The sequence below is a fragment of the Ostrinia nubilalis genome, chromosome 22, assembly GCF_963855985.1.
Source record: "Ostrinia nubilalis chromosome 22, ilOstNubi1.1, whole genome shotgun sequence".
NCBI lineage: Eukaryota > Metazoa > Arthropoda > Insecta > Lepidoptera > Crambidae > Ostrinia > Ostrinia nubilalis.
The window spans coordinates 8,333,802-8,351,518 of NC_087109.1; the positions used below are offsets into that span (position 1 = coordinate 8,333,802).

Below are 17,717 nucleotides of genomic sequence, written 5' to 3' on the forward strand. Positions count from 1 at the left end.
ATCTGAGATATAAAATACCGAACCCTTTAAGAACTATAAGGCTGAGTTACACCAGCTAACCTTGACGTTAACCGGTGTTTTAACCGACTTCAACAAAAGGAGGAGGTTCTCAATTCGGTTGTTTGTATGGAGTTTGGCAGATATTTTGTTTGTTTGACGTTTGTTAAAGTCAAAGTAAGATGGTGCAACCCAGCCTAAGTGTGTTTAAATATTTCTCGTTAGTTACTCATAGTAATGAGATAATTAAATTATCTAATGATCCTGCTTACTCACAAAAAATAAACTTAATACTAAAGTCGACTTTTTGTTAGGCACATCATAATTTTTATATTAATCTTATAACAACAAAAACTATCAAAAAATACCTTCTAGCTTATTCGAGTTTGGTCCCATAAAATGGAATATTTTTAACAAAATATTTACAAATTCAAGCAAAAAATTACTTTCTAAAAATAGTTATTTCTTATTGAATGTGCAAATGCATCAGTAAAATTTTTGAAGTTTATCAAAATGAGGTAATATGTTCTTATAGTTATGTAATAGAAAAATTAAGAATCTTCTCAGAATGCCATTTTGACTCGAATATGAACATAAATATTATAAACTTATGTGGATAATTCCATTGTCAATGTAGTTGAACATAATTGTCATTAAAACACTGCACACACTGGGTTTTTACTAGTTGTTAATTATTAGATAATTTTATAACTTGTGGATATTACAGCTTGCAAAGCCTTCAATTGTTTTTGTGACTGTCAATAATATTGCTCATAAAGTACTATGATATTGACATGGTGGTACTGTGACGGTTAGTTATGTAACCCCCAGTCCTCAATAAGTAGGCCAATTTAATCTCTGGTTAGTCCAGAATATCCAGGTTTACGGTCGAGGTAGACATAAAAATTGTCAGTCCCGCAGTACTTAGCAACAAGTCCCTTACCGGCGGCCATGGGGGCGCTGAAAGCCAGCTGTTGCGGCTGCTCCAATAATAGTCCCGAATATCAAGATGTAGTGGTCCAAATCGAGGTAGAGGCAAAAGTTTCGCAATATAGATGGTCGCAATAGTCCTCAGACTATTTGCACTGGTTTTTTGATAAAATCCAAATGTGAACGCAATTTTTTAGTCCAGGATAACCAGGCGTAGCTTTTTCAGTCGAGGTAAACATAAAAGTTGTCAGTCCCGCAGTACTTGGCAGCAAGTCCCTTACCGGCGGCCGTGGGCGCGCTGAAAGCCAGCTGTTGCGGCTGCAGCGCCGCGCCGTGGAGAAAGGACGCGCGCGCGCAGTCTAGCAGCGCCCGAGCAAGCCCGCGCCGCCGGTAAATGTTAATAAGAAGGCCAAATGCCAAAGTACCTAATCCAAAAGAGGTGTAGCGTTCTAAAGTCGAGTTAGACGTAGAAGTTTTCAGTGACGCAGTATTCATCAGGGCTATTCCCACTGCTGCAACTCATTGCCAGAATTTACAGCTGGTTTTTGATCAAATCCGAATATAAAACGCCAATGTATAGACCAGGTGTAAGCTCTCAGTCGAGGTAAACATAAAAGTTATCAGTCCCGCAGTACTTAGCAGCGAGTCCCTTACCGGCGGCGGTGGGCGCGCTGAAAGCCAGCTGTTATGGCTGCTCCAGTAAAATCTTAATAATCAAGCCAAGTTTGTTCCAGAATAGTAATCTAGTCCCATGATAGTCCAGGTATCTCAGTCGAGGTAGACATAAAAGTTGTCAGTCCCGCAGTACTTAGCAGCAAGTCCCTTGCCAGCGGCCGTGGGCGCGCTGAAAGCCAGCTGTTGCGGCTGCAGCGCGGCGCCGTGGAGAAAGGACGCGCGCGCGCTGTCTAGCAGCGCCCGAGCAAGCCCGCGCCGCCGGTAAATCTTAATAAGAAGGCCAAATGCCAAAGTACCTAATCCAGAAGAGGTGTAGCGTTCAAAGTCGAGTTAGACGTAGAAGTTTTCAGTGACGCAGTACACACCAGGGCTATTCCTATTGCTGCAATCCATGTATTACCAGGGTTTACAGCTGGTTTTTGATCAAATCCGAATATAAAACGCCAATGTATAGACTAGGTGTGAGCTCTCAGTCGAGGTAGACATAAAAGTTGTCAGTCCCGCAGTACTTAGCAGCGAGCGCCTTACCGGCGGCCGTGGGCGCGCTGAAAGCCAGCTGTTATGGCTGCTCCAGTAAAATCTTAATAATCAAGCCAAGTTTGTTCCAGAATAGTAATCTAGTCCCATGATAGTCCAGGTATCTCAGTCGAGGTAGACATAAAAGTTGTCAGTCCCGCAGTACTTAGCAGCGAGTCCCTTGCCAGCGGCCGTGGGCGCGCTGAAAGCTAGCTGTTGCGGCTGCAGCGCGGCGCCGTGGAGAAAGGCACGCGCGCGCAGTCTAGAAGCGCCCGCGCCGCTGGTAAATCTTAATAAGAAGGCCAAATACCAAAGTACCTAGTCCAGAATATCCAGGTGGCTGTTTTAATAAAATCCCAATAACAAAGCCTAGGTAATCCATAATATCCAGGTTTTCAGTCGAGGTAAACATAAAAGTTGTCAGTCCCGCAGTACTTAGCAGCAAGTCCCTTACCGGCGGCCGTGGGCGCGCTGAAAGCCAGCTGTTGCGGCTGCAGCGCGGCGCCGTGGAGAAAGGACGCGCGCGCGCAGTCTAGCAGCGCCCGAGCAAGCCCGCGCCGCCGGTACTGCATGTGCGTCCAGATACGGGACACGCCGCATCTGGGAAATATCAAAAATCCTTTTAAAACATCATCCGGTAATACACGTCTTTTAAAAACGTCAAACATGTATTTAAAAATAAAAATGTGTTTTATACCAGTTAATCTTTTACAAATATGACGTCTCCCAGAAAATAATAGCAAGATACCTATTGAGTTGAGAAAGCGTAGAATAGCAATAAAAATGTTTTATAAACAAACAAACATCCATTTCGAATAACTGGCCGCTCACCGGAATGAGACTGACGGCCTAAAATGTGCCATTATTTTTTTATTTTCTATGTGGTGTACATCACAAAGATAATACACTTACATCCAGTGTTTTAAGCAACAAAAAAAAATATAACGTCCTTCTATAATTCGGACGCCTATCAAGAATTTTGAGGTCTGTTTTGTTTTATAAATAGTCACACCAATATCATAATCTTTTCTTAAAGGTTTTAAACCTTTATTTGTCACCTGTCATCCGCTTTGCAATGGAGGGAAGTCGAACCTTAATTTCGAACTCCTCCTATGTTCTTCTGATTAATTTCGTTGCGGGTCCAATGACAGTTTAACTTTCCCCCGGGACAAACTTAAACTTCATTGGTTGGGTTTTTGTGGCGGTCAAGCTGTAGATCCTGGCTACACAGGAGTTGCAGTGGTGGGAACGAGAGGTGGGAATAGTCCCGTAGTCACACCAATATACAATATCCTCATGTATGAAAGAGTAAATCGGAGTAATAGAGACATTCACTTCATCTATACTAATATTATAAATGCGAAAGTAACTCTGTCTGTTTGTCTTGCTTTCACGCCTAAACCACTGAACCGATTTTGATGAAATTTGGCATAGAGATAGTTTGAGTCCCGGGAAAGGACATAGGATTTTTCAATTCCGGGTTTTGAACCAGGGACGCGCGCGACAAAGTTTTTCTGTGACACAAAATTCCACGCGGGCGAAGCCGCGGGCGGAAAGCTAGTGTTCCCATAAATGTATAACATGAATTATGAGTATGGATGTGTATACTCACTTGACGGGGTACTCCTCTACGCTGCAGCAGTCGGGATCTCCCGGGATGAACTTGTAGGCTTTCATCTTGGGCTCGACAACTAAGCAGCCAACAATCTGCTTCTTTTCTATGTACAGATATGCCTGGAACAAATCATTTTATATAAAACATGGAGATATGATAATGAGAAAAATAAATTTTATCGAAAATTGCATGCAAGTGTGTAAAACAGATGTTTTGGTAAAAAAAATATTAATGGCGTTGAAAGAACACAAGCTATGTAAAAAATTGGACAAATAGTTGATCCCAATAAATAATAATATTTGTCGGAAACGGAAGTCAAACCACGTTCTCAAAACAAGATGGCGGATCGCCAACGCCGCCTAGTGGAACATTTGATATCGATCCGCCGACCTGAGAAGACGTCAGAAGAAGTCTTTTGTGATCAGAAGTGAGTTTTTGTGTCCAGAAGTGGGTCCTATGTAGCCAGAAGCGTTACTGCTACTCACAGTGTAGGCGTGAAGTTTCTCCCGAGGCAAGTCGGACCCGTAGCCCAGCTGTCGGAACTCGGATGCATCGCCCCGTGGGGTGTGTGGAACCTCACCAGGTACGTTACTTAACAGTATATTATGCATGCAATTTGTACCTAAGTAAATCTGAATATTGAATTAAAAACGGAACTACGTTCATTATGGCCAGATATGGGCTTGTGTAGCCCAAAACGAGTCTTTAGTCAGAAGTAGGTCTTTTGTAGCCAAAAGTGGGGCTTTTGTGGCTAGAAGTGGGTCCTTTGTGACCAGAAGTGGGTCTTTTATGACAAATAGAAGTAGACTACCGTAGGCTGCAATGATTCAACTACCGTTGATGGTACTCACAGTGTAGGCGTGCAGTTTCTCCCGGGGCAAGTCAGACCCGTAGCCCAGCTGTGGACCCGGGTACTACGCCCCGTGGAGGTGTGTGGAACCTCTCTAGGTATGTTACTTATAGTGTAAGCATGCAGTTTGTCCTTGTGTAAGTTGGAATCATCAACAGCCCTTTACAGTCCACTGCTGGACTATGAGCCTCCTCCACTATAGTGGAAGGATTTGCCATAATCTCCACGCTTGGCAGGCGGGTTGGAGATCGCAGTTTAAAAGATTGATGTTTTTCAGAGAGCGCTGCTGCCCGTTCTCTGTTTGATGTGTAGTCCCTAAGTCGCCTCTTACGACACCCGTGGGAAGAGTAGGGGTTGGTGACAGATGTATTCTACTCTGCCGTCACCACACGGCGGAAGGAAGTTCAAGTTGGAATACTGAATGAAAAATAGAACGTCTTTTGTGGCCAGAAATAGGTCTTGTGTAACCCGAAACGAGTCTGTAGTTAGAAGTAGGTCTTTTGTAGCCAGAAGTGGGACTTTTGTGGATAGAAGTGGGTCCGTCCATGTGGCCAGAAGTGGGCCTTGTGTAACTAGAAATGGGCCTTTTGTAGCCAGAAGTTGTATTTGTGACCAGAAGTGGGTCCTTTGTGGCCAGAAATGGGTCCTTTGTGACCAGAAGTGGGTCCTTTATGACTAATAGAAGTGAATAGTACATAGTGTAGGTGCTATACTTACAGTGTAGGCGTGCAGTTTCTCCCGGGGCAAGTCGGCCCCGTAGCCTAATTGTGGATGCACCACGCGTGCCAGAAGTGTCTCCACTTTGCGCCAGCCCGAGTCTCCGCCACGCACCCGGATGCACCGCCCAGTAGGAGTGCGTTCCACTACGTATTCTTCTTTCCAACCCTGAAATACATGTTACAGTTCAATATCACTATAGTCTGGTCCGTTAGCACGTAGAATTTTGTCCAATGACCCCTATAGGCCTTATACAGAAGCTCAAAGTTGCACAGCGTGCTATGGAGAGGGCTATGCTTGGTGTTTCTTTGCGAGATCGAATCAGAAATGAGGTAATCCGTAAACGAACTAAAGTCGCTGACATAGCCCGACGGACACATCCTTATCGCTCGCGCGTAATTATGTTGCTATCGCGCTCGCACACTCACTGCGGGTGCCAGTCGCACAGTCGCGACAGCAATATAATTACGCGCGAGCGATAAGGATGGGTAGCTAGGGGTCATTGGACAAAATTCTACGTGCTCACGGACCGGGCTTTAGTGATTTATTAAGTGGAACCTTAACTTCGAACTCTTATGTTCTTCTAATTAATTTCGTTGCAGGTTCAATGACAGCTTAACTTTCCCCGTGACATACTTGACCTTCACTGGTTGGGTTTTTTATTGGCGATCAAGCTGTAGATCCTGGCTACACAGGAGTTGTAGCGGTGGGAATGCGAGGTGGGAATAGTCCCGTAGTGATTTATGACAAATTAGGTAGTTATGCGATACATACATAAAATATTCCATTTGCCTTTGCGACCCCCGCATCCATGGCCCTATACCCTTTAAACCACAATATGTTCATATTGTCAAAAGAACTCATATACCTATTGGCTCCGTGCACGATTACAGCGCCAACTATAGATGACCCACGCTGAACTGTCCCGCCAAACTCAATGACAGGGGAGCGCTACCATCGTTCAACTATATGGTTTCCAACATGGCAAAAATCTGAACCAGCGATCCGGTATTGACGGTGGCGCCCCACTGTCAATGTCATCGACGGGACAGTCCAGTATTTTGGAACTATAGCGTCCACAACTTTGAGGGCTCTGTCACATTGACATTTAAGTCGTGTATTTGTGAAAAAATATCGAAATGAAAAATTAACAAATATTTTCGACTAACAAATTGTTGTAATACCACGATTTGGGTGGAAAAAAGGTTTTGAAATCATTTTGGTCATTCAAATCAAATGAGGTAAGTCCAAAAAGTGTGTTTAATTTTCATTGTGTCAGGGTTTGTTTACTTCATTTATAGTTGTAGTTTTACAGTAAAACGAAAAGAAAAAGCTACTTTAACGGTTTCATTATATAACAGTAAATATATTTAAATGTTCCTGTATCGCTAGTAATAAATTAAATATCGTTTTCAGATCGAAATGAGTATTGTTTTGAAGACAGGGTTTGTGAGTGTTACAATATCAAATTCCAACCACAAACCGTATTTAAAGGAAAGTTGTTGGTATTGGCTGGACAAGTCCGAGATGTATAAGAATTAAGAACAAAACAAGGGCAGAGTTCAATAATTCACGCTCTCATCATAAGGCAAACATTTGTGCACAACAACTACTGTGACTCATTTTTGTACTACCACGTTGTATAGTCTAGTTATTTCCAAATTGTAAACGGCTATTAAACCAGCCCTATCGAAATACAGTCCACTCTTTTATTTAAGTTCCCAGTAGGACCCTTTTCATGCGATTAATGAATGATATTAAAATGTATTTTTTTTTTTAATTTTTTTTTTTATGCATAACAAGGCAGGTATTTGACCACAATCGCACCTGATGTTAAGTGGGATGCAGTCTAGGATGGTACATATCTGCCCTGTAAGTGCTTATTCACTCTCGCCTTGAAGAGGCCCGGATTATAGTTTTCGGGAAAGACAGCAGCAGGCAACGAATTCCAGTCCCTAGCTGTTCGCATTATAAAAGAGTCATCGAAACGCTTAGTGCGAGCTGGTGGAATGTCAACAATAATTACAATTAAGTAGAATCGCTTTGCCATTGACAGATACATCTGATGACAGAGCTTACATTATTTCTACTTTTGACCACCATGAGCGCTGCGATCGATTATGTTTCCCCCACCTAGTACTTCGCACCCAGCGAATATTGTATGTAGAACCCAACACTACGTTTTTTCTTAAAATACGACCTCCTCACCTTAAATGAAAAACGCCTTAAAAACATGACTTATGACCGTAAAACATTACAATAGTTTAACGTTGGCACAGATTTTTAGTTAGTTTTTAAACCCGAAAGTTATTTTGCATATTTGAAATTTTAGTTTAGGCTTGTCAATACAATTCAAGTTTACATATTATTATTTTAAAATATAATCTATGGAACACTAACACAATAAAAATAGGCATTGCAGGCAATTAAAAGAACTTACGTTAAACTTAAGAACATCAGTCGAGTTATGATGAACCAAATGGTCGTGCTCATCCTGTGGATCTCCAATCTAAAACAAATAAAATGATATTTCTTTAATAAACCTACAGTGAAAGAAAGATCACTTAATTAAGCACTAAGATTCGTACCAAAATCTCAGTATATCCCGCCAGCTAAGAGCATGTTGTGGTGCACAGATGTGCCCTGAATATGTGGGACTACATTATTTTGAGTCTCCACATAAAACTTTTAAAAAACTCATTTATTTTTGCAAATCATCATCATCATCATATCAGCCATAGGACGTCCACTGCTGAACATAGGCCTCCCCCAATGCTTTCCATGTTACCCGGTTGGTAGCGGCCTGCGTCCAGCGCCTTCCTGCTACCTTTATGATGTCGTCGGTCCACCTTGTGGGTGGACGTCACACGCTGCGTTTTCCGGTACGCGGACTTCACTCCAGAACCTTGCTGCCCCATCGGCCGTCAGTTCTTGCGTACTATGTGCCCTGCCCATTGCCACTTCAGCTTATATTAACCCTCGGGGCTATGTCGGCAACTTTAGTTCGTTTACGGATTTCCTCATTTCTGATTCGATCTCGTAAAGAAACACCGAGCATAGTCTCCATGGCACTTTTGCAAATAGGCTTTCAAAAAGCACTTTTACACGTCCAGTATTAACCCTACCACTGCTTCGAGACAATAAATGGGCCACCAGGACAACTCACTCTTTACCAGAAGCAAATGCCAGATTTGATCTACACTCACTTCACTGGTTTTCAACCTTATTGCAATATACAAATAATCTACAATGAAGTAATAATTATTTACCTGGTAAATGGCACCGCATTCCTTGCACTGAGTGGCGCCAAACTTCTTCTGTCCCGCGTCGATGACGTATTGGTCGCTGGTGGTTTTCGGTAGACGTTTCTTGTTATTTTTGTCCGATCCTATTCAAAATAAATATTTATAATAAATTATCTATTCGAATCATATAACTTTTATCATCATCATAGGTCACTTATGCCCGTTTTCACCATCAATCCCAAATTTTTAAGTGACCCCTATGAAAACAAAATTCCTGTTTATCATAGGGATTACTTAAAAATTAGCAATTGATGGTGAAAACGGGCATTAGTCTCCAATGGAGAATGTGGATTTGACCTACACTCCCCACACTGCAACTGGTTAGGGAGGCCTGATATTCGCATATTTCTCCCTAAGTCGCCACTTACGACATTTACGCATAGAGGTAGTGTAACCATCCTTCGATTTTCTCAGCCAAATGACGTCCACTGTTGGACAAAGGCCTCCCTCAAGGATATGACGTCCACAGCTGGGCAAAGGCCTCCCTCATGAATTTCCACAAAGACTGGTCCTGCGCTGCCCTCATCTAAGTACTTCCCGCGACCTTCATCAGATCGTCAGTCCGCCTAGTGGCTAAGTCATATTTAAAGTTACAAATAAAATTATGTTGGTAATGTACTACTGACCTTTACCAGTGGGCGTACTAGTCCCAGGGTTGGGATTGCTGAAGATCGGGAACAATTTCGTTGACTTGTCTTCTTTCACAGTTTCGTCAACTGGCATCGTTGTCGTGGCATCTGAAAATAAACTTACGACTTTAATAAAGTATAGTTGACAAATCCAAGTCTTTATTTATACTTAGTTACGAAATAACACTAATTACAACTAGATGAAATGATGTAGTATTTAGCTATGTGCTGTTCAAACACTAACGTGTTTTAACTGCTAAGATGGGATTTGTAGATATCAAAAGGACTTCCACTGCTTCCACATGAACATAATTTTGCAGATCTTAAAAGATCTTATAGCCACATGAACATAATTTTACTTGGACACATTTTTCGACGTAAAATATTTTTATATTTAATAAATTACAGTTTCATGCTGTTAGGTAAGCATCAAGAAACCTAATCATATATGTTAGATTGACCACACAGAAATTAGTCATAATAATAGGAACACAATCTTTAATATCCATCTGACATGGCGTATTTATTATTATATGTAATTAGCTTACAATCAATATAATTATTACACAGCCATTCTGGTATTTTTTACCTTTAATTATTATTTAATGTGCAGCTTCTATAAGCATCCGGAAAAACACATGACAATGAGACAATTAAATTCAAATTGTGTTTAAAAGATTTGCAGCTATACATATAAATAGCTAGTTATAAATATGATTAATGAGCTTTTTCGCATCCCCGATTCTACAACTTCATTTAGCTGGCGAAATTAGCTCAGGAGTGTCAACTCAAAAGCACGACCCCTCTAATTTACCACAGGCAAATGGAGGATTTGGCTTACACTGCTTATGTTGGCCAGAAGGGTTTAGGAGACCTGTAATCACGCCATTTTATCGATTTTTTCCCATACATAACATTTTGACGTCGATAAAAGTTATCACGGCGCGCATCTTAGGCCTACAGGCAAATAGAGGATTTGGCCCACCCTACCAACACTGGTCAGAAGGGTTGGGGAGTTTGATACTGGGCAGGGGTAAGAAAGATTTTTAAGCAGGTCCACCACTTTTAGACACTTAGAACGAAACATGGTAAGTAGGTACTTTTTTTGCGCACATCTGCAATCAGTCCCAAACTATAAGCAGATTTGTTCCATGCAGTTTTAACATGTTCAAGGAGATCCCCAGTAGAACACTCCTTCACCATCTGTCACCGAGTATATCGTGCCGCTTCAGTCATTTAGTGTAGCTGATGGTTGCCAACGCGGTAGCCGACTGGTTTTCCAGTCGCGTTTTATATTTATTTATTCCCTGTTAAAGCCCGGTCTGCGAGCACGTAGAATTATGTCCAATTTGTCCAATGACCCCAAGCTACCCATCCTTATCGCTCGCGCGTAATTATGTTGCTGTCGCGCTCGCACACTCACTGCGGGCGCCCGTCGCACAGTCGCGACAGCAATATAATTACGCGCGAGCGATAAGGATGGGTAGCTTGGGGTCATTGAACAAAATTCTACGTGCTTGCAGACCAGACTATAGCTTTAGTAGGTATAAAGGGATTATTTTACACTTACCGGTGACAGCGGGTACGGCCAGAGTCTCGGTAGACGCGATCACGGCTTGCGGGTTGATATTGTTGGACTCCGCCATCTTGAGGATTTGCTCGTCAAGCATCTTCAGCTCGCGCTCAATTTCGTCCAAGTCGGGCAGTTCTTCTTGAACTGGAATATTTTGTTGTTGGTTAGTTTTTGGTTTAGAAATCGTTCCAATTATGAATGTAAATACCTAGCCATATTAATTATTGTTACTATTATGGTGGTAAGTGGTAATAGAGCATTCAAATCTCTGGGTATACAACCAATTTGGGGGCCCTAAAATAAGCAGAGCTTGTAATAAAGCAGTCCTTAGCGCTATTGTATCTAATTAATGCTTCATTACTTTCTATCTATACTCAAATGGTAATCATCATCATAATTTCAGACAGTAGCAGTTCACAACTGAATATAAGGTACTATGGGCTGACACTATTTTAACACAAAAATATCAACTTTGCTTTGGTGCAACTCGTAGTATGTACCAGCACTCTTTCATTTTAGTCTTTAGGTGCTTCAAGTAATATTACTTAGTAAGTTTCATTTTTCATGATCAGGTGTTTTGAAAATAAGAGGTTTATTTTAATTTCAAAACTGAGTGCACGTGTCCTTCTTTTCTTCGCATATTAATATACTGTCATGCATTATTTTCCATATGTTTCAGGTAATAACAATGAATGACCTAGACTTATGACCTCAAGCAAGAAAATCTATACATATAAACGCGAAATACCACTCACTGATTAATCACAAAATCTCAGAAACTAAAATACCTAAAAACTATAAATTTGGCAGGTAGGTTTCTCTTAGGGTGTAGACATCCGCTAAGATAACGGATTTTACGAAACTCCCCTAAGGGGGTAAAACAGGGGTTGGAAGTTTGTAACGTTTCATACAGGCGAAGCCGTGGGCAAAAGCTAGTTCAAAATATGCAGTCGAGTCAGGCAACAATGTTTAAGCATATTTGGCACTGTTTACTTTAAGTTATATTTGCATACAATGACTGTTTTCTCTTTAACAATTACAAGAACTTGAGATGAGAGAGTGATGAATTTGTGATCATTTGCATGGGTGGTGGGTACCCATTGTACCTACAGGTAAAGTATATTGTGTTTGTATTTAACTCAAATCTTATGGGCATACCATCTTCATTTACCAATATTTGAGGCTTTTCAAAGATTTGTTAATAAAGCTTAGTACTTTCAAAACTGATCTCATTATGAATTTATCTATTTTTAATTTATTTGGCAATGTGTGTCAATAGTGCAAGGTTGTGTGTAATTAAGTTATAAATTGCAGTGCCAGTTATTTTCAGTGTTTGCCATATGCTTGGTAAATTAGAAAAAGAGTCGTGCTCATAGAATATTGTCTAAATGACCTAATAATTATGATGATGATGGAGTGAGAGTAAGTGAAAACATTTATAAATATTATAAAACAATTTATTTGGCAGAATAGAATAGGGTGAGTTAGCACCATATTTGTTGAAGAAATCGTCACGACGGCGCGCCGCGACTCCTCAACGTCAAATGAGTAGACTGCAACTGGACCAGCATTGGGGCACAACTTAGAGTAATGCCACACGGACGTTGATGTTACGTTGCGGTGCCGTTGCGGTGCCGTAGCGGTGTCGCTTCGCTCTTACAGCTAACTGAAGCGATTTTAATGATGCGGCCACAGTCTCAGTCCCTTGCTAATTGCTAATCTGAAATAGCTAATATAAATAAACAGTAAAATTACCTGGTCCTCCATTTTCAGCGACAAATATGTAGCCTTCTTCCACAGGCAGGAACTGTCCATTCTTCGTCATGTCTCCGTGGTTTGCTGAGTGTCCAGGTTCTGACATAACCACGTCATTCACTTCGTTGTGAGAGGTTTCACTTTGTGCCAATTTAGCAGCACTTGGTGCCAATGTGACGTGGTTTTGTGTTCCCAATTCCACAATAACTGCTTCTCCATCCTGTGGTATGCTTTGTACGGGGACTGGAACTGCGGTAACCGGCTCAAAAATTGAGTTAGTCTCTTCAATGACCGTGCTGTTGAAACAAGGCACTTCTTGTCTTGGCTTGGAGTATGAAAGCTCTGATTCTGGAACTTCCTCTTCCGTCCACTGGCTGAGGAGAGCTTCAATTGTTTGCTTCTCCGAGTCAAATGGGTCAGCTCGGTCTGTGAAAGAAAGAAGATTTTCTGTCAGTAACATTTTAAAATTCACACATTTATATTTGGTATAGAATATCCTTCTACAATACTACAAGAGAGATGATTTGGTTATGGTAATTTAATATTTAAAATTGTTTACTAGCTACATTCAAAATAGTTATTAGTTAAATGAAACTGAGAAAAAGAAACTTACCAATACCAAGGTCTTGTGAAGAGTTCTGACTTTTCATAGTCAAGTCATTTGTGCTCACATTCGACATAGTACTGTTGTTCAGTACAGTTGTATTTGCTGTTGTGTTCATAGACGTATTCCCTCTGATAATAATCTTATTCTTGATTTTAGGCTTCCTGATCTTATGTCTGACTCCAGAATTGATTTGGCCTGGACGCCTCTTACGTCTGCTAGAATGGGACTGCGAGAGTGGACGGCGGTGCTGGGTGGTTGTGACTTCAATAGCATTAGATATCTTAGCTGTAATATTGGGATTAAGCTCCGGATTGGTCTTCCCATAGAAAGACTTAGCAGAAAGGATTTCCTTAAGTCTATCAGAGTTGAAAAGAGACAACCGGGCTTTGGGCACAATATTATCTAGTCTAGGATATTTGGAATTTGGACCGGAGTCAGATAGGCTGTCGTTTCTAAGTCTTTTGTGGCTCTTCTCGCTGTCACAAGTGGATTCTGGGCTCTCTTGAATCTCTACCACTGAACGACGGTTGTGGCCCAGTTTGGGGGGCGACTGGTTAGTTTCAGTCGTATTGTGAGGTGTTTTCAGCATCTGTGTGGGGGATAGCACACTGCTCATATCCATTTTAGTAAGGCACACCACAGCAGTCTTCATTGGTGAGATATTCTTTTTCTGTTCCATCAGGATTCCCTTGAAGTTGAGGAACTGGGGTGTCTTCTGATTACGCTTGGATCTACGGATAGATTTCGTTGGAGTGTTTTCCTTGGAGTCAGTTCCTGAGTCGGTATCGAAGTTGAGGTCTTTCAGAGAGCTGCTACAGCTTTCTGTGTCAGCGATGAGGCTTGCAAGGCTTTTTCTGGCTCTGCTTGAGGTAGACGAGGTAGTGTGTACACTGTTACATGAATGGGTGGACGACGGTGTGCCGGGATGGTTGTGGAAGTGTGGTGTGGCCGGAGTGGATATGGAACCAGAGAATTTTTCTGGGCATGAGTACCGAGTTTGGTACTTCTTTAGTGTGAATGGAGACTTGATGAAGTTCTTCAGATCTTGGGTCTCTTTGAACCTTTTCGTTTGGCTCCTTGTTTCAGCTGTAACAAAAGAAAATAGGTTAATGGATATAAGTTTAGGGTAAATTAAAGTGTGGCCTTATCTATCCACACCAACCAAATCTTAAGGTGACCTTATATAATTGCAGTTTAACATAAATAATTATGCTATGTGAGCAATTATATAATTTTAAATAAAGAAAACATTAACCTTGAACAATGCAAATGCAGTCAACTGCATAATGATGAAATATTGTCATTGGTTTGTTAAAATTTGTAATATTTTCATAGCTGTCTCTTGTTCCTAATTCAGACAATTAGATGACTAGATGACCTACTTTACACAATGATAAACAATGGCTTTAACTTTAAAAGCTAGCAAAAATCATTGTAGGTTATACTACCATACAAAAAACATGCCCCAAAGTCAAGTAAACTCATAAATTATAAGGGTGTACAAGATCTATCAAAACAAGTGATTTGTTTTTTAACTGAATAGGTTCAAATGAGTTCACCAGATCTATTTTGGCAATCATCAATTACATGGGTCATTGGCCTAAGAATCAGTGCCATAGTACAATGTTATCTATTTCAGCTTTCAAATGACAAATTGATCAAACATTACAGTAAAAAATACGTGAAAAATACCACAAAATGGGGAGAAAGTGACAAAACAAAAAAAAACTTACGCCATAGATTTCTATTGGGTTTCCTCGGCGTGCCATGCTCAGTCTCGTCTCCTGAGCTGGAGTCCAGGGTGCTGATGATGCCCAGGTCGCAGTCCTCGCTGTCACTCTCACTATCCACGACCGGGAGCCGCCGGTGGGTCGTCAGAGACTCCCTTGTTGGCTCCATGTCGCCTTGGAATAACCCCTTCTTTCTTTCCGACATTTTCGGCGTGTGGGCATGAGGGATGCGTGATGAGCGCCGCGGCGTCGTCGCAGCCATTTCTCCGATGTTAAACATTCACAATTTCACTAAATCACACACAGTCACGATGGCAAGTGAGCATGGAATGAGCAAGTAGATTATTTCTCAGAGCTTTTATCTGATGGACACGCACAAACACAACACATTTTGAGTCTCATTAACTAACGATGCTAATTATTACATCTATGCGTCAAAATCAATTAGATCACTCGGTAAAACGTGTAGAAAACAAGAAATTAACGCTTCTCCAAACGTTAGCCAGCAGCAACCATTGTTGTTTGGCGCGTAAACATCTGTCACCTGCTAGCTGTTGACAGTTTTTTTTTTTTTTTTTTGACGCTTACTTTGTAAACGTGGATTTTTTATTTATTAATTACACACCGATTAATCTGTTTATAAAACGTTACATAATATAATAGTACCAGAATCTCATGGCAAATAGGGAAAATAAACTTTGTTGAGAGCAATACTGGGGAAATTGGAATAAACGATCTTGATACTGTTTAATTTTTTACTTTTATGACTAATATTAATGAACATGAAGTACGAATATACATTTTAGGTAGGTATGTGTGGTGGAAGAATGTTGTTATACATCAGGTTTTTAACATAGGAAAATGTCTTGGAAATTAAATAAATCGTCTGTGAGAAAAGAAATGTCTGAGAAATTAATTATTTAAATTACCTACATATTTTCGCGTGGAACTGAAACATAGGCGGTGCCGTTCTTTTTGTATATGGCCAGGTCTGGGTTATTTAAAAAAAAGGTTACATTTTATTAAGAAAGAATCTTGAGTGACCCTAGCTGAAAAATTAAAAACTGCTAGATTTAAAAAAAAATGAACTGGCTGGATCAGGGGTGATTTACTGTTTGTACTCCGAATGACTGTGTGAATACACCGATCAAAATGGCGTGAATAGTTATGCGCAACTTTAGGGCCCTGTAACTTATTTATTTGTACAGATATTTTCATGATTATTTCACAATTATTATTAGTTCTACTTATATTTATTTCAAGTTTATTTCAAAGAAAAAAATTGGAAACTTCTCCATTATTCAATCTTGCTTTATGAAATCTTTTTCAATTTTCTTTACATGGTCATAACATCTGCACCAATTTGTGAGATATACCTGAAAACCCCGATAAAGCAGCTATTAAGTAAGAATAATATAAAAAAACACAACCCTCCTTCTGACACAGTTGGGTAATAAACTAAATGTATCAAAACATTTCAGTCCAACTTACTGTCAACTCGACGACGCGCTTTAGAATCAAAGATCGACTTTGAATTATGCCTTATTTTACAATTCACATTGAAAACAATACGCCTTGCTTGAACTTTTTCGACTTTTTCACAAAAATAACAAATAGTCAAGAAGAGATTACAAAAATTTTGCAGCGGCTGACAGATTTCATAATTTTCTTTGACAGGTGACAATTAAACCATAGACAATTGCCATATGAAAAACACACTTTTCCAATATTTTTGTTTGCCATGAGATTCTGGTACACCTATAGTAGTTTAATTCTATATAAACATAAAAACTAAAATCTTATGTATTTTGTAGAGAGATAATAGCTAAAATTTAATCGTGGCACAAAAGCTAATGCTCAATGCCATAAAACGTGTTCCCGCCATTAAACTCAAACATGTTTTTCCACTCTTCGGTCTGAATAAAATTCTGTCTTTTGGAGTTAAATTGCTTTGTTTTAGTTTTTAAGCTAAATAATTAAGTTGTTGTATAAACAACAATAAGAAATAGTTTCATTTACCTACTATTTACTCATCATGTAATGAAAAAACATACAGACGAAAATTAAAAGGGTTTACCAGGTAATTAGGTAAACTTACCTATCAATTTTTTTTTTTTCTTCTTTATGGCTCTCGCGGATTGCGTTTAGCCACGACGAGGTTCTTGATGTGGTTCTTGACAAAGAATGTTCTTGAATTTTGCGTTTGGTTTTTCGGACATTGCGTTTTGCGTTTAGACAGGGTGGGATTAGGTTAAAAGGTAGGGAAACGAATTATAGTTACGGAAGGAAACGGAACAAAGATATTGTGTGATAGGATGGGATCAGTGTTTACAGTGGTTAAGGATAATAAGGATAAAAATATAAAATATTTACATAAAAATACTATCATACACTATTTACAGCTTGATGTTATTATGAGTAATAAATGCAGCTAAAATATTATAGATATTACTATCATTAGAGTTTAAGAGGCAAGTGATAGAGGAAAGGAACATGGATGGATAAAAGCGAGCTAATAAAAGAGGAACGGTCATAAAGGCTACAATTAAAAAATATGTGGTTCATATCTCCCACATCAGATCCACAGGAACACATATCACTGTCTATAACATGAATTTTGGCCAAATGTGCTGGAGTGCACAAGTGACCAAGTCTCATTCTCGTCAAAGTGGTAGTAACTCTTTTTGAAAGGTTCATTTTAGCAAACCATGGCTTAAAAGGAATAGATGGTTGAATAAGTTTATAATGCTTCCCCTTAGATTGAGTAGTCACTTCCCAATTCTCCTCCCAGGCAGATCTGAGATAAGTTTTGGGAAGG

General features: G+C 40.1%; 1 protein-coding gene and 1 long non-coding RNA gene across 2 annotated transcripts; both read right to left on the reverse strand.

The window, feature by feature from the left end:
• Positions 1-2,513: 2,513 nt before the first annotated feature.
• LOC135082938 (uncharacterized) lies at positions 2,514-15,420 on the reverse strand. The gene is made up of 10 exons (XM_063977706.1): positions 14,903-15,420; positions 13,176-14,255; positions 12,563-12,988; positions 10,805-10,951; positions 9,232-9,342; positions 8,570-8,688; positions 7,741-7,809; positions 5,301-5,468; positions 3,731-3,852; positions 2,514-2,718 (listed from the first exon to the last, which is right to left on the reverse strand). The coding sequence occupies exons 1-10, from the start codon at positions 15,177-15,179 to the stop codon at positions 2,514-2,516; spliced, it is 2,724 nt and encodes a 907-aa protein (XP_063833776.1). The 5' UTR covers positions 15,180-15,420.
• Positions 15,421-15,640: 220 nt separating this feature from the next.
• Positions 15,641-16,658, reverse strand: LOC135082696 (uncharacterized). Its single transcript, XR_010259451.1, has 2 exons — positions 16,391-16,658; positions 15,641-16,275 (listed from the first exon to the last, which is right to left on the reverse strand). It is a non-coding gene; the product is annotated as an uncharacterized LOC135082696 (long non-coding RNA).
• Between the last annotated feature and the right edge of the window lie 1,059 nt (positions 16,659-17,717).